This window comes from Pongo pygmaeus, chromosome 1, assembly GCF_028885625.2.
Source record: "Pongo pygmaeus isolate AG05252 chromosome 1, NHGRI_mPonPyg2-v2.0_pri, whole genome shotgun sequence".
In the NCBI taxonomy this organism is placed as follows: Eukaryota; Metazoa; Chordata; class Mammalia; order Primates; family Hominidae; genus Pongo; species Pongo pygmaeus.
The window spans coordinates 211,095,748-211,119,064 of NC_072373.2; the positions used below are offsets into that span (position 1 = coordinate 211,095,748).

General features: G+C 48.0%; 1 protein-coding gene across 15 annotated transcripts in view; it reads left to right on the forward strand.

The window, feature by feature from the left end:
* Positions 1–23,317, forward strand: part of TMCO4 (transmembrane and coiled-coil domains 4) — a 121,510-nt gene that overhangs the window by 84,600 nt on the left and 13,593 nt on the right. For all 15 annotated transcript variants that reach the window (XM_054503367.2, XM_054503403.2, XM_063667729.1 and 12 more), the window contains one exon: positions 18,088–18,205. In XM_054503367.2, the coding sequence (XP_054359342.1) occupies positions 18,088–18,205 (118 nt within the window). The remainder of the gene's footprint in view (positions 1–18,087; positions 18,206–23,317) is intronic.

Below are 23,317 nucleotides of genomic sequence, written 5' to 3' on the forward strand. Positions count from 1 at the left end.
GTCGGAACTAGGTGGCGAGTCTCAAGTTGGGTTTTCGTTTGAGTGGTTTTACGTTGCGTGTATTTAGCAGTTGCTTCATGGGATTGTTGTTGTACCTGGATCTCAGGCTCAGGGAGCGATGAGAAGCATGATTTTTAGTTGGTGCCACCGCATTCCTCGGCAGAAATTTGATGGAGAATACCTGCTCCTCTCCAAAATAAGAAACACACCAGGGAGCTGGTGTGTATTGAGCACCTACTGTGTGCCAGACTGGAACAGAATCCATCTCATTCTTCTTCCCAGTCACCTTGGAAGGTGTGGGCATTATGACACTGGCAAACAGGTGTTGCATTTTCTCTCTCTCTCTCTCTTTTTTTAAGAGACGGTCTCATTCTGTCACCCAGGCTGGAGTGCAGTGGCACCATCATAGCTCACTGCAGTCTCAGACTCCTGGGCTCAAATGCCTCCCACTGCAGCCTCCCAAATAGCTGAGAATACAGGCACATGCCACCACACCTGGCTAATTTTTTAATTTTTTGTAGAAAGGGCTATGTTGCCCAGGCTAGTCTCAAAACTCCTGGCCTCAAGCGATCCTCCCACCTCGACCTCCCAAAGTGCTGGGATAAGAGATTGCACATGGCTTCATTTTCCATTTTTATTTTTATTAATTAATTTATTTATTTATTTTGAGATGGAATCTCACTCTGTTGCCCAGGCTGGAGTGCAGTGGTGCGATCTTGGCTCACTGCAACCTCCACCTCCTGAGTTCAAGAGATTCTCCTGCCTCAGCCTCCCGAGTAGCTGGGATTACAGGTGCCCACCACCATGCCCAGTTAATTTTTTTGTATTTTTAGTAGAGACGGGGTTTCACCATGTTGGCCAGGCTGGTCTTGAACTCCTGACCTCAGGTGATCCACCCGCCTTAGCCTCCCAAAGTGCTACGATTATAGGCATGAGTCACTGCGCCTGGCCCATTTTCCATTTTTGAAAATGGGAAACCTGAAGCCCAGGGAGGTTAGGTGACTCTCCAAGGGCACCCAGCCAGTAATTAGCAAACCTGGGATTCTAATTCATGTATGTCCTTTTAACCCTTCTTTTATGCTGCCTTTTCCGACAAGCTCGCTGCCCTCAAAGAGCCTACAACCTAGTTAAGAAAATAAGATGCCAGGCTTAAAGCAGGTGAATAACAGAACCAAATGCTGCATCTCAAGGGCCTAGACTTTAAGGGCTGCAGCAGTTCAAAGGAGGAGCCTTTCCTTCCAGAAGGCAGGGAAGGCGCCAGGGAGGAGAGGGCAGGCTTTGAAAGACAGGTAAGCCTCGAGAGGCTTCGAGGCAGGCGGAAGGCTGGAGGGCCCAGGACTGGCAATACCCAAAGTCCAGAGGCAGGAAGGTGCATGCGCTGGGAAGGGCGAGTGACAGCAGCCAAGGTTTCTGCCAGGAAGTTGTGAGAAACAAGGCTGGAGAGATGAACAGGGTCCAAAATGCAGGGCTTGGCCCGTCCAGCAGAAAGCAGAGACCTGGACTCAGGCCCTGACTTGAACCTTTAGTAGTAGCATTTTCACTTGATGTAGTTAATTGATCTATCAGCCAGCAAATGTCTCCTGGAACCTAGGCCATGACATCCCAGGACCTGTGCAGGGCACAGAGGGAACAGCGATCAGGCAGACCCCATTCCCACCAGGTGTGATCTCAGAGGGGAAGGGACCTCCTCCTGAACACCCCATCCTTCAGCCAGTCCTCCCTGCAGCTGGGGAAGCCACACACCTTCTAGTCCTGGATTCCTCTTTTTAAAAATTTAATTTAATTAATTTATTTATTTATTTGAGATGGAGTTTCGCTCTTGTTGCCCAGGCTGGAGTGTAATGGCGCAATCTCGGCTCACTGCAACCTCTGCCTCCCAAGTTCAAGCAATTCTCCTGCCTCAGCCTCCCAAGTAGCTGGGATTACAGGCGCCTACCACCATGCCAGGCTGATTTTTGTATTTTTAGTAGAGATGGAGTTTCACCATGTTGGCCAGGCTGGTCTCGAACTCCTGGCCTTAGGTGATCCACCCGCCTCAGCCTCCCAACATGCTGGGATTATAGGCTTGAGCCACCGCGCCTGGCCCTGGATTCCTCTTTTCTCGCCCGCTCAGCTTCCTTGAGGCTGGTGGCTCCAGCGTGGATGCCCAGGGACAGGGCCTCCATGGATACCTGTTGAACTGCACCAAGAGAAGGATGAAGTACCATTTTCAGGTCGGTCCCTTTGCAAGTGGTGTCTCCTCCATCTGCACAGCCATCCTGGAGGGAGGACACCAGAACCGTCCCTGTTTTTCGAGAGAGCAGGTGCAGGGAGCCCAGGAGATTTATTCATGGTCACACAGCTTGTAAGTGATGGAGCCAAGGGAAGGCCCCTTACCTGTCTGACACCCACACCAGGGTTCTTTCTACTGACCCTTTATCCGTCCCTTTAATTAAAAAAAACAAAACAAAACAAAAAATTGGCCAGGTGCGGTGGCTCACGCCTGTAATCCCAGCACTTTGGGAGGCCGAGGAAGGCAGATCACAAGGTCAGAAGTTCAAGGCCAGGCTGGCCAACATAGTGAAACCCCATCTCTACTAAAAATGCAAAAAAAAAAAAGAAAAAAAAAAGAAAAAAAAATAGCCGGGCGTGGTGGCAGGCACCTGTAATCTCAGCTACTAAGGAGGCTGAGGCAGGAGAATTGCTTGAACCCGGGAGGCGGAGGTTGCAGTGAGCAGAGCTTGTGCCACTGCACTCCAGCCTGGACAACAGTGCGAGACTCCATCTCAAAAAAATAATAAAAATAATAATAATAATAATAAAATAAAAATAAAATAGAGAAGAGGTCTCACTATGTTGCCCAGGCTGGTCTCAAACCCCTGGGCTCAAGCAATCCTCCCACCTCGGCCTCCCATAATGCTGTGATTCCAGGCATGATCCAGTGCACCCGGCCTGTCCCTTTAATTCTATAGTTGAGGGTTTACCCAAATGGCCCTGCCCTCCAGGCAGGGCTAAGCCCAGAGTGCCACACTCATGGCTCCATCTCAGGGACTCCAGGGAGGGGTGAGTGCTCTAGGATGTGATCAGACCCCACTCCCAGGGCGCTCCCTCCCTCTCTAATGGGAATGGCATTGTAGGAAGCTCTTGGGGTAGGGTTCTGCCAGGGAGATGCCCGGGGCTTACATGGTCACCACAGCACCACCTGGTGGCAGCTCTCTGGTGTGCACACTTCACAGAGGAAAAGGCCACTTTACGGCCACTTCTGCAGCCATCCCTCTTCCAATCCCAGCCCAGGGGGAGTGTCCAGAGGGTGCTTGCTGGGGAGAGTTACCGACTGCCTTTCCTTGAGGGCTTGTGCAGAACTTGGCAGCTGCTCCTATATCCTGAGAAATTTTCATGTAGTCAGTTATATCCTTCTTGCTTTCATTTGACTTGATAAGCATTTATTAGGCACCAAGTATACAAAGAGGGGAAGGAACTAATATTTATCAGATACTCGCTGTGACAGGTGATTCTAGACATCATCTCACAGAACCTTCCCAATGAAAACCAGTCTCTAAAAACAATTGTTTTTAATTAGCCATGCCTGGTAACCTGTACCTGTAATCCCAGCAACTTGGGAGGCTGAGGTGGAAGGATCACTTGAGCCCAGGAGTTCAAGGCTGCAGTGAGCTATGATTGTGCCACTGTACTCCAGCCTGGGTTATACAGTGAGACCCTGTCTCTAACATGAATAAGTAAGTACATAATTTGTTTTGAGACAGTCTCATTCTGTCACCCAGGATGGAGTACAGGGACACGAACACCACCCTCTGCAGCCTCGACCCCCTCCGGCCTGAAGTGATCCCACCTCAGCACCCCCAAGTAGCTGGGACTATAGGTGTGCCTGGCTAATTTTCAAATTCTTTTTGTAGAGGTGGGGACTTCCTATGTTGCCCAGGCTGGTCTCATGCTCCTGGCTCAAGTGATCCTGCCACCTCCGCCTCCAAAAGTGCTGGGGTTACATGCATGAGCCACTGCACCTGGCCATACTTTTTATTTTTATTTTTTTTTAGATGAAGTTTCACTCTTGTCACCCAGGCTGGAGTGCAGTGGCGCGATCTGGGCTTACTGCACCCTCCGCCTCCTGGGTTCAAGCGATTCTCCTCCCTCAGCTTCCTGAGTAACTGGGATTACAGGTGCCCACCACCACACCCAGCTAATTTTTGTATTTTTAATAGAGATGGGGTTTCACCATGTTGGTCAGGCTGGTCCCGAACTCCTGGCCTCAGGTGACCCGCTCACCTCGGCCGCCCAAAGTGGTGGGATTACAGGCATGAGCCACCGGACCCAGCCTAAATGATTTTTTAAAAGAGAAAACTGCTCTGGAGAAAATAGATCCTCAATCTAGGCCACACAGATTCCCATATATGAGCCGCTGTAAAGATGAGTTTTCAACCCAGTCTTATAAAACCCCCATGAAGAAAGGTTGCAGAAACAACACAATCAGAATTTAGACCATTAGTGCCCAGCAGAATGGTCTGAAGAAGCCCTCCCCACCCCCTAAGTATGTTACAGTTTTTAAAGACATAAATTTAAACTTTGAAAATAAGTGGAAGGAACAAGACATTAAAAAAAGAATAGGGAGATCTGAAAATAAATCAAATGTAACTTCTAGAAATAAAAAAATATAGTCATTACAATGAATACTGGATAAATTAAAGTGGTTTAGACAAAACTAAAGAGAAAAATAATGAACTGGATGGGTGTGGTGGCTCACACCTGTAATCCCAGCACTTTGGGAGGCCAAGGCGGGTGAATCAGTTGCGGCCAGGAGTTTGAGACCACTCTGGCCAACATGGTGAAAATCCATTTCTACTAAAAATATAAAAATTAGTTGGATGTGGTGGTGTATGCCTGTAATCCCAGCTACTTGGGAGGCTGAGGCACAAGAGTCACTTGAACCTGGGAGGTAGAAGTTGCAGTGAGCTGAGATCACACCACTGCACTCCAGTCTGGGTGACAGAGAGAGACTCTGTCTCAAAAATAGTAATAATAATAATAATAATAATAATGAACTGGAAGATTGATTTGAAGAAATTAACCACAGTGCATCATGAAGAGATAAAAAGAGGGAAAATAGGAAATAAATTAAAGTTTGACATTTGCTTATAGAAATCCCCAAGAAAAAGAGAATAGGGGAGAGAGATAATTTATTGAGAATTATCTGAGAATTTTCCAGAATTAATCTCTGAGCATGTTTTTTTTGTTTTTTTTTTTTGTTGTTGTTGTTGATGTTTTTTTAGAGACAGGGTCTCACTCTGTCATCCAGGCTGGAGTGCAGTGGCGCAACCATTGCTCACTACAGCCTTGAACTCCTGGGCTCAAGCCGTCCTCCTGCCTCAACCTCCTGAGTAGCTGGGACCACAGGTGCACACCACCATGCCCACCTTGATCTTGCCTAAAGGATTCTGCCTGGGCTCACTCCTCCAGTTCTTTATGTGGATCCTGCCTTAGCCCAGGACTCCCAAAACCACATCCCCAAAAGCCAGCTACTTGCCCACAGCCTGGCATCATTCCCAGTGTTTTCCCCACCCCTTCCCCTTCTTCCTGGGTGAGAATTTGAAGAAAGATTCATCCTGAACTAGTGTCTTAAGGGATTTAACCTGTTGCCCATTACACGTGAGCTATCAGTATGTTGCAGTGTTTCAGACATACTGTGTACATCTGTGGTAGACTGATGGCAAAAAATGGCCATAATTCCCATCCCTGCCTCTATCCACACACTTTACAATGTGACCTTGAAACCCCTCCCATGAAGAAGTGTAGCCTGTTTCCCCACCCCTTGAATCTGGGCTGGCCTTGTGACTTGCATTGGCCCATAGAAAGCACAGGAAATCACATCACGCCATTTTCAAACCTAGGCCTCAGGAGGCCTTGCACGTGAATTCCACTCTCTCCTAGAACCTCACCGTAAGAATGGGTCCAGGTTAGTTCCTGGGGGGATGAGAGACCCCACCGAGCAAAGCTGGCTCATCCCACCCAGCCTCAGCCTAGCCGCCAGCTGGCTGCAGACACATGAGTGCGCCCAGTGGGATCAGCCATGCCTGGATGATTTTAGCAGAATTGCCCGGCCAATTTGTAGGCTCATGGAAAATAATCACTGATTGTCTTAAGCCACTGAGTTCTGGGATGGTTTGTCACATGCCAATAGCTAACTGATAGAAGACATATGGCCTTCTATGTCCCTGTGTCACATTTTGATAATTCTTGCAATATTTCAAACCTTTTCACTAGTGCACGTGCTCACTTTGAGCCTCTGTGGCACATTTGGTAATTCTCACAATATTTCAAGCCTTTTCTTTTTTTTTCTTTCTTTTTTCTTTTTTTTTTTTTTTTTTTTTTTGAGACGGAGTCTCGCTCTGTTGCCCAGGCTGGAGTGCAGTGGCATGGTCTCAGCTCACTGCAACCTCTGCCTCCCAGGTTCAAGCGATTCTCCTGCCTCAGCCTCCCAAGTAGCTGGGATTACAGGCACCTGCCACCACACTTGGCTAATTTTGTGTATTTTTAGTAGAGACAGGGTTTCATCGTGTTGGCCAGGCTGGTCTTGAACTCCTGACCTCATGATCCACCTGCCTCAGCCTCCCAAAGTGCTTGGATTACAGGTGTGAGCCATCGCACCCAGCCAAGCCTTTTCATTATTATTGTATCTGTTATGGTGATCAGTGATCTTTGATGTTACTATTGTAATTGTTTTGGGGCACCACAAACATGGTCCATATAAGACAGTGAACTTAGTAAATGTTGTGTGTGTTCTGATACTCCACCAACTGGCTGTTCCCCACCTCTCTCTCTCTCCTCCAGCCTTCCTATTCCCCAAGACACAACAATATTGAAATTAGGCCAATTAATAGCCCTACATGATGGATGGCTGGGCCCAGTGGCTCATGCCTGTAATCCCAGCGCTTTGGGATGCAGAGGTGGGAGGATTGCTTGAGCCAAGGAGTGCAATACCAGCCTGGGCCACATGGTGAAACCCTGTCTCTACCAAAAAACTAGCAAAAAATTTACCGGGCACCATGGCTCATGCCTGTAATCCCAGGACTTTTGGAGGCCAAGGTGGGTGGATCACCTGAGGTCGGAAGTTCGAGACCAGCCTGACCAACATGGAGAAACCCCATCTCTACTAAAAATACAAAATTAGCCAGGCATGGTGGCGCATGCCTGTAATCCCAGCTACTCAGGAGGCTGAGGCAAGAGCATCGCTTGAAACCAGGTAGAGGTTGCGGTGAGCTGAGATTGCGCCATTGCGATCCAGCCTGGGCAACAAGAGCAAAACTCCATCTCAAAAAAAAAAAAGCAAAAAATTAGCCCAGCATGGTGGTGTGTGTCTGTAATCCCAGCTTCTCAGGAGGCTGAGGTGGGAGAATCACTTGAGCCTGGGAGGTCGAGGCTGCAGTGAGCCATGATTGCACCATTGCACTCCAGTCTGGGTGACAGAGTGAGACCCTGTCTGAAAAACAAGCAAATAAATCTCCCTACAATGACCTCTAAGTGTTCAAGTGAAAGGAAACATCACACATTTCTCACTTTAAATCAAAAGCCAGAAATGATTAAGCTGAGTAAGAAAGGCATGTTGAAAGCGAGACAAACCAAAAGCCAGGCCTCTTGCATCAAACAGCCGAATTGTGAATGCAAAGGAAAGCTTCTTGTAGGAAATTAAAAGCGCTGCTCCAATGATCACAGAGTGTGGGAAAACAGCACCAACAGACTTAGTTGAAGCAGGGCTGCCACAAACCTTAAATTTGTAAAACACGTAATATCTGTGAAATGCAGTAAAGCAAAATGCAATAAAATGAGGCATGTGTGGTACACGTAGAATGAAACTTCTCGTTCTCTACTGGCTCACCGCCTGCAGCTTACCAGCAGCTATATTTCTCAAAGTTCTATTGTTAACTCAAACTCATCTTTCTGATGGGAAAATTGAGTTCCCGTAGCAGGATGTGGGCCAATTGCCTAACTCTCCATCAAAGACTAGAAAGTGTATCGTGTTTCAATGGCCCCTGTTCTTTTTCATAGCAGTATCTGTTCACCCACCTCCGCTTTGGCACATGTGCTAGAGATTACCAAAGCAAAAGGCTACATGCCCTTGGCTGGGTCTATATATCAGGATATTAATCTTTTAGCACATTCTAGCCTGCTAGTGTGTCTATTGAATCAACAAAATCAGAAATGTTCACCTTCACAGGTGTGTGTGTTCTGACTTTCATACACAATTTTGAAAGATGTCAGGTGTCAGAAGACACATATTTTGGTTCGAGGTTTTATTTGATTGCAAAGGGAAGTGGGACAGGACAGTAGGAGGGAAAATGTAGGAATAACCGAATTCCGCCGTGCCACTTACTTACTGTGTGACCTTGGACAAATTACTTGTCATGCCTCAGTCTAGGCTTCCCATCATTAAATGGAGGTGGTCATGCTTACCTCCTAGGATTGTTGTGAAGAGTAAAGGAAATTAATTGACGTATGAAGCACTTAGTCCTGAGCCTACCCTGAAATAAACTGAGATGATGATGATAAAGAAGAGGAAGAGGAGGACGAGGATTAAGAAATGGAATTCCAGCCGGGTGTGATGGAATCCCAGCACTTTGGGAGGCTGAGGCAGGCAGACTGCTTGAGCTCAGAAGTTCGATACCCACCTGGGCAACATAGTGAGATCCCATCTCTACTAAAAATCTAAAAAAAAAAAAAATGGGGGCATGGTAACACACATCTGTAGTCCCACTTACTTGGGACACTGAGGCAGGAGGGTGGCTTGAGCCTGGGAGGTTGAGGCTGCAGTGAGCTGTGATCACACCACTTGCACTCCAGCCGGGGCAACTGAGCAAGACCTGGTCTCAAAATATAAAAAATAAAATAAAATTTAAAAAAATAGAATTCCAGGCTGGGCACAGTGGCTCACGCCTGTAATCCTAGCGCTTTGGGAGGCCAAGGCAGGTAGATCACCTGAGGTCGAGAGTTCAAGACCAGCTTGACCAACATGGAGAAACCCCGTCTCTACTAAAAATACAAAACTAACCACGCGTAATGGCGCATGCCTGTAATCCTAGCTACTCGGGAGGCTGAGGCAGGAGAATCGCTTGATCCCGGGAGGCAGAGGTTACAGTGAACCGAGATCACGCCATTGTACTCCAGCCTGGGCAACAAGAGCAAAACTCTGTCTAAAAAAAAAAAAAAAGAAAGAAAAGAAAAGAAACAAAAATAGAATTCCAGAGCTTTTTTTGTTTTTTTGTTTTGTTTTGTTTTAATAAACAAACAAAACAGAAAAGAAAACCCTTGCAGCAAAATCTAGTTTCATTCCCTGCCCCTATGAAGTTAGGCCAACATTATTGCCCGTGATGTTTGCAAAATAAAACCAAAGCAAAAGAGTTTGTCAATGTGCTCACAAAGATACATTTAAACATCCTGACCCTTGAGTCCCCAGATTCTTACTTGGCTGAAAATTATGTCTGGGCCGTCACTAGATACCAGCTGAAATGCAGAACAGACTGTCACTCGGTCAGCTGGCTCTTTCATCTCCATGATAGCAGACAGCAGACATTACATTTGATGTGGTTTATTTCCCTTCCATGGATTGTATCCACCAGTTGCTTTATTCTCAGACAAACCCAGCTTTAGTCCCCCTGGGGCAGGGGGAGGGGAGAAGGAGGGGAGGTCAGGCAGTGCAGATTAATTTTTAGGGTCCCCCTCCATGGGATGTTAGTAATAGCCTTATCACTTTGCATGACCAAATAAAAGAGATGGGAATCAAAGAGGAGAGATGAAGGCTTAGTCATTCCCTTAAAGAATTCATCCCAAATCCTGGTATATGTCCAAACAGGCTCCTTTAAGCAATTCTTTCCAGTGTGAACCTCATTCCACTGCGGGGCTTGGGGGTACAGTCAAAGCCGCCCTTTCTCCTTTCTTGGTCCCCCTCCCTTCTGTGGCCTCTCTCTATGTGTCTATCATGCGCACGTGTGTATCTTTGGAATGGATTTCATTTGTGTTAGTGCAGTTCACAGTGTTTCCTTCAAGGTCTTTTTACTGGACCCGCAGTCAGGAGATAAGTTCCTCCTTGGTTTCCTACCTTATCACTCGCTGCACACACGAACCCCCACCAGGAGGGAGAAAATCCTTCTTTTTTGCTTCTTGAACTTGTGATTCTTTGGTCTTTGCAGCCCAGAAGAATCTCATTACTGACAGCATGACAGGCATGTGGGAGTGAGCGGTGCTGCCTTCCCAGCTGTTTGATGAGATTTCTGAGTGGCAGCTAAAGGAGCCGGCCCTAGGATAACAGAAAACTCTGCGAGGGTTTGCCTCACTTTAAGGAAGCTCACTGTGTGGAAAGGGGGAAATGACAAAGGTGAAGCTGGGACCTTCACCTGATTCCCACTGGCAAAGGCTTCACACTGTCCAAAAGTGTTCTCTGTGGGGCCCTTTGGAAGGGCTGGCCCCACTTGGTGCATTTTAAGAAAGTTTAGTTTCACAAAAAACTTAATTTAAACACAATTTTTGAGACCAAGGCTATAGTGTGAGCTGAAATTTCCTGCTGTGACGAAGCTGTCCATTCTCAGCTCTTGGGTTTTTTTAATTTATTTATTTATTTTTTATTTTTTTTGAAAAGCTAAGATAATTTCCAGACTTTTAGGGGTACCAAGTGGTAAAGCACCATCTCAGGAGTCCAGTGTGAGCTGCTGAAAACATGACAAGAGCAATTCACAAGATAGAAACTGAATTATCTAAATTCTGGGGGTCTTTGACCTTTGAACTTTCTTTTTCCTCTTCTGAGGATGCTGTCTGGAAGCATTCAGAATGGTTCAGCATGTGACAGTACCATTGTAGTCTTCCCTACAATAGCCTCTAACAAAACTAGGCTGTCCCGAACCCCCAGAGTAGAATTGTTTACCCTTATACAAGTGATATGGTTTGGCTCTGTGTCCCCACCCAAATCTTATGTGGCGTTGTAATCCCACTGTGTTGAAGGAGAGGCCTGGTGGGAGGCGATTGGTGATTGGATTATAGTGACAGATTTCTCCATGCTGTTCTCACGGTAGTGAGTTCTCACGAGATCTGATTGCTTAAAGGTGTGTCACACTTCCCCTTCACTCTCTCTCCTGCTCCACCATGGGAAGACAAGCTTGCTTCCCCTTCACCTTCCGCCATGATTGTAAGTTTACGGAGGCCTCCCAGTCATGCTTCCTGTTAAGCCTGTAGAACTGTGAGTCAAATAAACCTCTTTTCTTCATAAATTACCCAGTCTCAGGTAGGTCTTTCTAGCAGTGTGAAAATGGACTAATACAATCGAGAAGGCTGGGCATGCACCTAAACCTGCATGTGGCATGTGCTCAGGCAGACTTCGAGGGGTTATATATTTTTTGAGATAGAGTCTCGCTCTTGTTGCCCAGACTGGAGTACAGTAGTGCGATCTCGGCTCACTGCAACCTCCGCCTCCCAGGTTCAAGTGATTCTCCTGCCTCAGCCTCCCAAGAAGCTGAGATTACAGGCATGTGCCACCACCCCAGGATAATTTTTGTGTTTTTAGTAGAGACTGGGTTTTGCCATGTTGGCCAGACTGATCTCAAACCGCTGGCCTCAAGCAATCCTCCCACCTTGGCCTCCCAAAGTGCTGGGAACACAGGTGTGAGTCACCGTGCCCAGCTGCCAGACTTTAAATAATCAGATCTTTCATGAACTAATAGACTGAGATCTCACCCATCACCAAGAGGAGGGTAGCAAGCCATTTATGAAGGATCCACCCCCATGACCCAAACACCTCCCACCAGGCCCCACATCACATTTCAGCATGAAATCTGGAGGGGACAAACATCCAAACCATTTCAAAGAGGGAACAGCAAGGCCAGTGTGGCTGGAGCACAGAGAACGAAGGGAAGGTCAGGCAGGGCTTCGAGGCTGTTGCAATGACTTTAACTTTGACTCCATGAGAGATGGGTCCCCTGGGAGGTTTTTAAGCATGAAGATGACATGATCTGACTTTACTGCAGTATAATTTATGTACCACAAGACCCACCCATTTTAAATGCACAATTTAATGATTTTTAGGACATATATAGAGCTGTGCAGTCATCACCAAACCCAATTTTAGAACATTTCCATCACCCTAAAAAGACATCTCATGCCTATGACTTACAATGTGAAGGGATCAGCTGGGCTCCTGTGTTAAAAATAGCAATAAGAGGTAGAAGCAAAGAAAGTGTTGGAAAGAAACATTTTTTTCACGGCACATGTGAATGACAATAAGTTCTAAGAGCTGAGGGATAAAGACATGACTGATGAAGCTTTTCCAACTACTGCAGGTTTGGAACTGCCTTAATGCCAAAGTTATAATAGGATGAAAGGACTTCAGCTCTCACAGTAAAAATAGGGTATTAATAACTTAGCGAGAACTGTTTAAAAATGAGAAATGCAAGCATAAACGCTCTACATGTCTATGACTCGACTCCTGAACTTGAAGTTAATCCCTGCCCTCTTTTACATAAAAAGTCTGAATATTTCTAAAGCTATATAGGGCTCTCTTAATGCCTTGAAAATTTACAAGAAGAAACGCTGATGGTAGCAGTAGGAATAAATCCCAAACATGTTTCAACAAACACTCATTGTCCCTGCAGTAAAAGGGCAGTGAGGTCTTCTCATATCCATTATTATTGAAATGTTTAAATCCCAGTTTCTTTTGTCGGTCTTGAAAAAGGGAGGCATTCTACACTGAATCCACATGATGAGCTGAAGGATTTTCTGTCCCTGTGGAAGGGACTTGCTTGACACTACAAGTGGTACCTGGGCCAGATGCGGTGGCTCGCTCCTGTAAATCCCAGCACTTTAGGAGGCTAAGGTGGGAGGATTACCTGAGTCCAGGAGTTTGAGACCAGCCTGGGCAACATAGCAAGACCTCATCTCTACTAAAATTTAAAAAATCAGCCAGGTGTGATGATGACAGACACCTGTAGTCCCAGCTACTTGGGAGGCAGAGGCAGGAGAATCACTTGAGCCTGTGAGGTCAAGGCTTTGCAGTGAGCCACAATTGCACCAGAGCACTCCAGCCTGGGCAACAGAGGGAGACCCTGTCTCAAAAAAATTAAATTAAATTAAAAAGTGGTACCTGAGTGAGGATTTTCCTTAGTTTACCTAGAAGGCTGAATTCTTCTAGTATTATAAGGTTTTGAACCAAACAGTGATTTTGACTGTTTTTTTTTTCCAAACAGTGATTTTGACTGTTTTTTTTTTCCTTTCCAGCAGCTATGACAGCAGCCAGTATCGTCTTTTTCCTAACCTAAATAGGTTTCCCCTCCTGCACCATCCCGTTCTAGGAACAGTCAGGTGGTAATGGGCTCTGACTGCCTATCCACATCTACCTTGGGTGGGTCTAAGGCCAGCTTGTCCAACCAGTGGCCTGCTGGCCACATGCCACCCAGGATGGCTTTGAATGCAGCTCAACACAAATTAGTAACGTTCTTAAAACATTATGAGTTTGTTTTTTTTTTGCAATTTTTTTTATCTCATCGACTATTGTTAGTGTTAATTTATTTTTATTTATTTGTTTATTTATTTATTTATTTATTTATTTTTGAGATGGAGTTGTCTCTGTCACCCAGGCTGGAGTGCAGTGGCGCCATCTTGGCTCACTGCAATCTCCGCCTCCTGGGTTCAAGCGATTCCCCTACCTCAGCCTCCCGAGTAGCTGGGACTACAGGCACCCACCACCACGCCTGGCTAATTTTTGTATTTTTAGTAGAGACGGGTTTTTGCCATGTTGGCCAGGCTGGTCTCAAACTCCTGACCTCAAGTGATCCACCTGCCTCAAAGTGCTGGGATTACAGGTGTGAGCCACGGTGCTTGCCTAGTGTTAGTGTATTTTATGTGTGGCTCAGGACAATTCTTCTTCCAGTGTGGCCCACGGAAGCCAAAAGATTGGACACCCCTGGTCTAAGGTGGTTCTTGCCAACCGCCCTTAGCTAACACCATGCATTGCTGAGAGCCTGCCACGTAGCTTTATCTCCAGGTCAGCAGCCACACAGAGAGCAAATCTTTAAAATCTAAGGATACATCTGGGCGTGGCAGTGGTCTAAGGAGGAAAGGGGGAGGGCCCCAGCTAGGCAGCTGCCAGCCCAGCTTCAGAGATGGGTAAATGTGTTGCCAGCTTGGTTTGGCTGTGCTCAGGACTATTTTATGGGGTTCAACTACGAGTCTCAGTTCAGGGTCACAGGCAGCTCCCTTTTTAGGTTTTCCTGACAGCTGTCCGTGGATCCTGACTGGCTCAGGAATGCTGCTATTACCACCGCTGGCCACAAGGGGTCCCAGCCCTGCAAGCAGCCGCACCAAGGCTCGAAAAGCAGCCCCAGCTCTTAGCAGGGCAGACTCTGCCGGGCAGAGAAGGCGCCCTGAATGGCCGGCCCCCAGAGAAAGCTGCTGAGCTCATGGTTATCCCTGGGTCCACAACCATTTGGCACTGTGGGTGCAACGATAACCCGCATATGTTTGCTGTGCACACTGTTATTGCAGACAGCAGAGAGAAAGGCCCAGGGACCAGCAGCAATGCGTGCAGTCTGCGTTCTGGTCCCAGGCTTATTCTCATTGGCTGTGTGACCTTGGGCAAGCCCCATCCCCTCTCTGACCCTGTTTCCTCGTCTTCCAAGGGAAATCGCGTTGGTCTCTAAGGGCCTTTTCAGCAACAGCCTTGCCAACAACAAAAGCACCTGAAGTATCCTTTATGTTAGAGGGATATCTGAGCCATCCTTGCTATTCACCACAAACTGTCAGCTTACTGAAGCTTTAAATTCTTCTGCCAGATTATCATTGTCCTGGAAACAAAAGGAGCAAAATCAGAGTTCTGTGCTATGGAGTCTTTTAATCTCAGAGCCAGAGGGGAACTCAGAGAGCTTGGTACTACAAGGGTTTTCAAACTCTTATCAGCCTGGAACCCTGTATTCAGACAAACTCTGACATGGAAGCCCAAAAGGAAAACCACTGAAAGCACTCTGGTTAGAAACTGGAGCCCAGAGAGAGGAAGCTGTCTGTCCTGTGTCGCTCAGCAAAAGAGTAGCAGAGCTGGTCGAAGCTGTCCCAGCCGGGAACATTTCCCAGCAAGGAACTGAGTGTGCGGCTTCCTGGTGTGTGAGGGAACTCAGACCATAAGAAAGAGCTGGACGGGCGTGGTAGTTCAAGCCTGTAATCCCAGCACTTTGGGAGGCCGAGGCAGATGGATCACCTGAGGTCAGGAGTTTGAGACCAGCCTGGCCAACATGGCGAAACCCCATGTCTACTAAAAATGCAAAAATTAGCCAGGCGTGGTGGTGCCTGCCTGTAGTCCCAGCTACTTTGGAGGCTGAGGCAGGAGGATCGCTTGAACCTGGGAGGTGGAAGTTGCAGTGAGCCAAGATTGCACCACTGCACTGTAGCCTGGGTGAGAGTGAGACTCTGTCAAAAAAAAAAAGAAAAGAAAAAGAAAGAAAGAAAGAAAAGAAAAGAAGGAGGGAGGGAGAAAGGAAAGAAAGGAGGGAAGGAGGGAAGGAAGGAAGGGAAGGAAAGGGAAGGGAAGGGAAAAGGGAAGGGAAGGGAAGGGAGTGCCACAAGGGGGAGGCAAGGCGCCAGGCAGGCCAGTGGGGCGCACAAACTCCCACCATGTATTCACTATGCTGGGGTTTTTCCCATGTGACTTAATCCTCATAAAGACCCTGTAAGGCCAGCATCATCATCCTCTTTTAGGCTTGGAGAAGTTACATGATTTGGTTCAAGTCACATAGCTCAGAAGTGGCTAAGCTGGGATTTGAACCTGATGTCAAAGCCTGTAAACTGGTTTTCCTGATAGAGACAGACATTTATTCACTGATTCATTCATTCATTCAAATCTTTATTGAGCACCAAATCTGTAACCGGTGTTGTGAATAAGGCACTGGAGTGCCTGCCCTCATTGAACCTCCATGTTAGAGGAGGAGACAGGTGAGAAACAATAATGTGTGACAAGGAGAAAAATAAAGCAGAGGATGGGATATAGGCTGGGGGAGGGGTGCATTTGCACCTCTCGTTTGTCCAGAGCAGTGTTTCTCCGAGCCTGGTCCACATGCCCATCTGGGAACTACTGGTTTCCAATCTGCAGCAAGATTTTAAAAGACATGTTGCTTCTCTATTTCTGTACTTACAGAACAATTGGATTGCACTTTGGTGTTTGTTTGCTTGTTTGTTTTGATACAAGGTCTGGCTCTGTCACCCAGGCTGGTGTGCAGTGGTGTGATCATAGCTCACTGTGGCCTGAAACTCCTGGGCTCAAGCAATCTCCCTGCCTCAGCCTCCCAAGTAGGTGTAGCTGGGACTACAGTGTGCGCCACCACACCCAGCTAAATTTTCTTTCTTTTTGAGACAGAGTCTCAATCGGTGGCCCAGGCTGGAGTGCAGTGGCCCAATCTCAGCTCACTGCAACCTCTGCCTCCAGGCTCAAGCAATTTTCTCGCCTCAGCCTCCCAAATAGCTGGGATTACAGGCTTTTGCCACCACACCCAGCTAATTTTTGTATTTTTAGTAGAGACGGGATTTTGCCATGCTGGCAAGGCTAGTCTGTAAATCCTGGCCTTAAGTGATCCACCCACCTTGGCTTCCCAAAATGCTGGGATTACAGGCATAAGCGACTGTGCCGGGCCCTGACTTTTTTTTTTTTTTTTTTTTTTTTTTTCGTAAAGACAAGAGTCTCGGCCAGGCGCGGTGGCTCACGCCTGTAATCCCAGCACTTTGGGAGGCTGAGGCGGGCGGATCACGAGGTCAGCAGATCGGAACCATCCTGGCTAACACGGTGAAACCCTGTCTCTACTAAAAATACAAAAGATTAGCTGGGTGTGGTGGCGGGCACCTGTAATCCCAGCTACTCGGGAGACTGAGGCAGGAGAATGGTGTGAACCCGGGAGGCGGAGCTTGCAGTGAGCAGAGATCGCGCCACTGCACTCCAGCCTGGGCTACAGATCGAGACTCTGTCTCAAAAAAATAAATAAATAAAAATAAATAAAAGACAAGGGTCTCACTATGTTGCCCAAGCTGGTCTTGAGCTCCTGGGCTGAAGCGATCCTTATGCGTCGACTTCCCAAAATGCTGAGATTACCAACACTAGGTGAACCACCGCCCGCAGCCCAGACTGCACTTTGAATAGCCCTGACCTGAAATATTTCCTGAATCATTAGATCGATGCAGCTGACGAGTGCACTCCCTGACCCCAGGACCTACTCACCCCATCTCCTCTTCACCCCCCTCTTCCCACCAGTCTGCACAGATCCCAGGGAACCTTTTGCAGGGGAAGATATTGGTGTCTCCCACCTGGCATGCAAGATGATGCGGGGCCCGTTAGTCTCTTCTAAAGGAAGACATCCATCCGTAGTCCATGGCTGGTGTGAGCTTCATGGGTGGTGGAGAGAGACCTGGGTTCCAACTCAGGCTGTGTTGGAACTTATTAGCCATGTGATCTTGCAGATATCTTTGGTTTTCCTAAACTCTAAAATGGGGAAAACGAGGCTGGCTGCAGTGGCTCACGCTCGTAATCCCAGTACTTTGGGAGGCCAAGGCTGGTGGATCACCTGAGGTCAGAAGTTCGAGACCAGACTGGCCAATATGGTAAAACCCCATCTCTACTAAAAATACAAAAAATTAGCCAGGCATGGTGGCACGTGCCTGTAATCCCAGCTACTTGGGAGACTGAGGCAGGAGAATTGCTTGAACCCAGAGGCAGAGGTTGCAGTGAGCTGAGATCGTGCTGCTGCACTCCAGCCTGGGCAACAGAGCAAGACTCCACCTCAAAAAATAAATAATTAATAAAATAAAATAAATAAAATGTTGTAATGATCCTTTGAAGGAATAGATTAGACATATAAGAGGCTTGATTCAAGTTCTAGAACTCAGTAGGTACAAGCCTCCATGCCTATCCATGCATGTGTTTGCATGTTTGCATGTGTGTACATGCACATTTGCACATGATTGTCCATGTTCACGTGTGTGCATGTGTATGTGTGTGACATTCATCTCCTCCACTGCTGTTGGAGTCCCTCCCAGCACCCACTGTGGCCAGGGACACTGACGGCCTTTTCTGGGGTCTTTTGCCAGATTGCCAAGGAATCATCGAGGACGTCGTCCTGCTGGGTGCGCCTGTGGAGGGAGAAGCCAAGCATTGGGAGCCTTTCCGGAAGGTGGTGTCCGGGAGGATCATCAATGGCTACTGCAGGTCTGTCCAAACCTCGTGCCAGCGGGGAAGTGACAATGCTTACTGAGCACTTAGTATGCCCAGGCTCTGTGTTGGGGACACATATTTGAGACCTAATCCCTGTCCTGGAAGATCCCAGGAACCGACCGGGCACCGTCCCTGTTAGGAGCAGGCCCAGGCCTGGTGATCTGATCTGGGAAGCGGCCCTCCAGTAGCATGATGGACAGCAGGGGGGATTCTGAGAAGATGTTTCTGTGTCAGGCCTGAGAGCAGCAGGATGACAGGAGAGGCTGGGGCGGCTTGGCCTGGTTGGAGCTGGGGGTAGGGATGTGGGCGAATGGGACACAGACTGAAAAACAAAGATTGGGCCACAGGGAGGTCTTTGAACAAGGCCTAAGAGGCTTCTATGTTAGTCTTTGGCGGTGGAGGGAGGGGCTGGAGGGGCCTAGGCTGAGCTTTCTGACTGCTGCCTTGGAGGCAGGGCAGGGTGCTAGAACAGGAGACCGACGGCGTGCAGGAGCCTGTACCCAAACAGGGTGACAGACCCTCCAGCCAGAGGAGGGGGCCTGTGAAGGCTGGCGGCTGCGGGGCTAGAAAGGAAGCAACCCTTGTTTGGGGTTTGAGAAGGAGGACCTGCGGGGTTTCGGCCAAAGCTGTGATTCAGACTTTGGGGCAGGAGGGAAGATGAAACCCAAAACTGAGCCCTCTAAGATTGGCCTGAGAAGAAGCCCCATCCATCCAGCCTCTGGATGAAGCAAAGGTGTTTTCAGAGCAACAATGTTTAAGGCTCTTCATTTGGAAGCACACAGGCCTGGGTTCTAATGCCCGCCTTCGTTTCTCCATCAGTAAAAGAGGGATACTGGTAGCAACTGCTCTCAGAGTTGTGATGATGCTTGAAGGATTTACAGAGCTGTACGTGTGTGTATTTGTATGTATGTACATGCACATGTGCACGATTGCCCATGTGCACATGTGTGTATGTGTGTGCATGGTAGATACATGCTTTGTGAATGACAGGCGATGTCACCATTTTTTTCATTCATCATCATCAATCACTTGGGATATTCATTCAGCAAATTCAGTGAGCACCAACCTTAGGCCAGGCAGCATGGTGGGAGGCTGAGGCAGGACAATCGTTTGAACCTGGGAGGCAGAGGTTGCAGTGAGCCAAGATCGCACCACTGTACTCCAGCCTGGGCAACAAGAGCAAGACTCCATCTCAAAAAATATATATATATAAATAAGAAAAAGATAAGGAATGGACAAAGCCTTTGATGCAAGACAGTCCTAGGTTAACATCTTCCCTCTGCCATTTACCTTTTGAATGGGTTTAGACAAACAACTTCCCTGAATTCAGTGTCCCCACCTATAAAATAGGAATAATAGTCCCTCCTGTACAGAGGTTCTGGGAAGATTAAATGACATTATGAAACAGAAGAACTGGCACTTAGTAGGTGCCCAATAAATGATAACAGTTATAATGTTTATTACTTGGCATACTTACATAGCACGTGACTTTTTTTTTTTTTTTTTTGAAATGGAGTCTCACATTGTCACCCAGGCTGGAGTGCAGTGTTGCAATCTCAGCTCACTGCAAGCTGCACCCCCCAGGTTCATTCCATTCTCCTACCTCAGCCTCCCGAGTAGCTGGGACTACAGGCACACGCCACCACGCCTGGCTAATTTATTGTATTTTTAGTAGAGACGGGGCTTCACCGTGTTAGCCAGGATGGTCTCAATCTCCTGACCTCGTGATCCACCCATCTCGGCCTCCCAAAGTGCTGGGATTACAGGCGTGAGCCACTGCACCCCGCCGCACATGATTTTTTAGTACTTTTTATAAACAGCAAAGGGAAAGAATTAAAATTGCATGTGTGCAGTGGGAACTCAGCAAAATCTTATTAAACCCATCTGTTCTGTTGAGAATCTGAGACGCATACACTTGGTTTTCAATTATTTTGTGAGATCCTGGGCCATCTCTTTATGGAGAGAAAGGAGAAAGAGGAGAAGGGAGAAGAAAGGGAAGGAGGGAAGGGGGAGAGAGAGTGTAGATCAAAACAACTGTAGTTCTTTGGTTAAATTAAGCATCAGCCAGGAGTTCAGATTCTTGGCCTCCAAAGGCCTTTTAGTTGCTGAGAACATAAACATGGAGGGTGAGAGGGATGGGGATTCAGGCCAACCCTACCCAACTACACAAGTTTACTCATGTGTAAATTACATTAATAAAGCTCTTTGTAAATCCATTCCCTTACTTGGGCTATTCACGAACCTTCTGGAAGCTAGCTGGGGGGATAGCACTGCTGCCTGTCACATCCCTGAGGAAGTGAAGCTCAAAAAGGGGCAAGTGACTTGCCCAGGGTCCTACAGGCAGACCCAGGATATGAGCTCAGGCCTGTCTCACCCCACCGTGAGATGGCTACATTCTGAGTCCTCAGGCAGGCTCCTTGTAACCCAGGAAAAGAGGCCACCCTGTGGGCTCTGCCCCAGGTGCCGTGTGAGGAAGGGATGACTCACACGGCAGGAGCAGGGAGGACCCCTGCCCACAGATGGCTCGAGGCCTGGTGAGTGAGCCATGTCTGCCTTCAGCAGGTGGCAGTTGTTCAGCCTGGGGCTTGCACATCAGCATTGGCTGGAGGGCCTGGGAGAGAGTGGCAGTGAGTTCCCGGTTCAGCTCAGGATACAGGGATGACTAAGGCACAGGCCTGCCCTCAGGGAGCTCTCTGCTTTTCTAGAAAAGGGGAAACACAGGAGGACGTGTGGCAAACATCATAAAAGGAACAAGTACCAGGTACACAAGGGGTGAATGATTAGTCATTTTGGATGGAGGACAGGCGCAGTGGCTCACACCTGTAATCCCTGCACTTTGGGAGGCCGAGGCAGGAGGATCACTTGAGCCCAGGAAGGAGTTCAAGACTAGCCTGAACAACATGGCAAAACCTGTCTCCACAAAAAAAAAAAAAAATACAAAAATTAGCCGGGCATGGTGGCGCACACCTGTAGTCCCAGCTACTTGGGAAGCTGAGGTGGGAGGATGGCTTGAGCCCAGGAGGCAGAGGCTGCAATGAGCCAAGATCGAGCCACTGCACTCCAGCCTGAGCAACAGAGCGAGACTATGTCTCAAAAGAAATACAAAAGTTAACCAGGCATGGTGGTTCACGCCTGTAGTCCCAGCTACTTGGGAGGCTGAGATGGGAGGATGGCTTGACCCTAGGAGGCAGAGGCTGCAGTGAGCCAAGATCGTGCCACTGCACTCCAGCCTGGGCAACAGAGTGAGGCTATGTCTCAAAAACAAAAACAAAAACAAACAAAAAAATACAAAAATTAGCCAGGCATGGTGGCGCACACCTGTAGTGCCAGCTACTTGGGAGGCTGAGGTGGGAGGATGGCTTGAGCCCAGGAGGCAGAGGCTGCAATGAGCCAAGATCGTGCCACTGCACTCCAGCCTGAGCAACAGAGCAAGACCCTGTCTCAAAACATATATATATAGTAGTGGATGGAGAGGCCCAGGGGCACTCCCTGGAGGAGGGGATGTCCAAGGTGAATTTTGAAAGGATGGATATAGGAACCCATCAGAGACTGGAAGCACAAACTGAACCAGAGAGAGGCGGCACAGCACACACACGTCCAGCACAGGCGCTAATAGTCATGCCTGAGGCTCCCTGAGCACCTGTTTATACATGTCCCGCCTCAGTTAATGCTCCTGCCAATGCTGAGAGCTAAGATACCCTGAGGAGACTGAGGCTCAGAAAGGTCAAGCAACCTGTCCAAGGTCACACAGCTCATAATTGACAAGGCAGGAAATGAACCTGGCTCTGTGTGGTCCAGAGCCAGGTGGAGAAGGTCTTGAATGCCAGTGAAGGCCCATGGTTTGCTCAGCACAGTGAGAGGGTACAGAACCTTCTTATCTGTGTTCCTGCTCTGCCCCTACATGTGCATAAATACATGTAATTCATATTTTAACTAAAATGTTGTCATAATTACAACAGAAATAATTTTGGAGGAATGATGCTGTCTTTGCTCATTTATACCCAGCTGTATTGGACACATTTCCTGACCATCCTCATATCCAGTATTTGATGCACTGGATTCTTATGAATAGTTCAATAAAATAACTTGAATTGATGTCCCTTTTCTCCCTGTAGCCATCCTTTTGTTTTGTTTTTTATTTTTTGAGACGAGGTCTCACTCTGTTGCCCAGGCTGAAGTGCAGTGGCACAACCATGGCTCACTGCAGCCTCAACTGCCTTGGGCTTAGATGATCCTCCTGCCTCAGCCTCCCAAGTAGCTGGGACCACAGGCACACACCATCACGCCCAGCTAATTTTTGTGTGTTTTGCAGAGATGGGATCTTCCTGTGTTGCCTAGGCTGGTCTCAAATGCCTGGGCCCAAGCAATCCTCCCACCTCAGCCTCCCAAAATGCTAGGATTACAGGCATGAGCCACCGCGCCCTGCAACCATCCGTTCTTAGACAGTGCTTCTTGGACCCTCAATATTAAGATAATCATCAGGACCTGAAAGCATTGCTCTCTGGAGGGACTGAAGGAATTGTCTAGATGAGAAAACTCACAGGCAATGGAGGGCCATGGTCTGCTTCTAAGGGAGCATGGTGGTCAGACGGGTGTTTTAGGAAGACTCCAGTGGCAATGGAGGGCCATGGTCTGCTTCTAAGGGAGCATGGTGGTCAGACGGGTGTTTTAGGAAGACTCCAGTGGCTCAAGGTATGTGAGGTCAGGAGCAGGGAGTGGGGTGAGGAGGCCATTGCATTCATCCATGGGGCGGGGAGGGAGAATTGCCTGCTCTCAGGGCTGGACTACAAGGGGCAGGTATTGGAGGGGAGAGGGGAGGAAGAATTGGGAGGACTCTGATACGTTGGCTATAGGAAGGAGGCACCCAAGACATTGGTTTCTACTTGAAGGACTGGGCAGATGACAGTGGGGAAGGAGTTAGGGACAGATGAGCTCACTTTGGGACATAGCAGGAGAGTCTGTAGAGGACCCCTCAGCTCAGAGACCCAGTTCTCCTGGGGGTTTTCAGAGTGGTACGCACTCACAAACCCACGTGCTCAGAGACCACAGAGGGTCAGAACTTGGAGGAGCCCAGAGAGCACCACCACACCCTGTGTCCCAGACAGG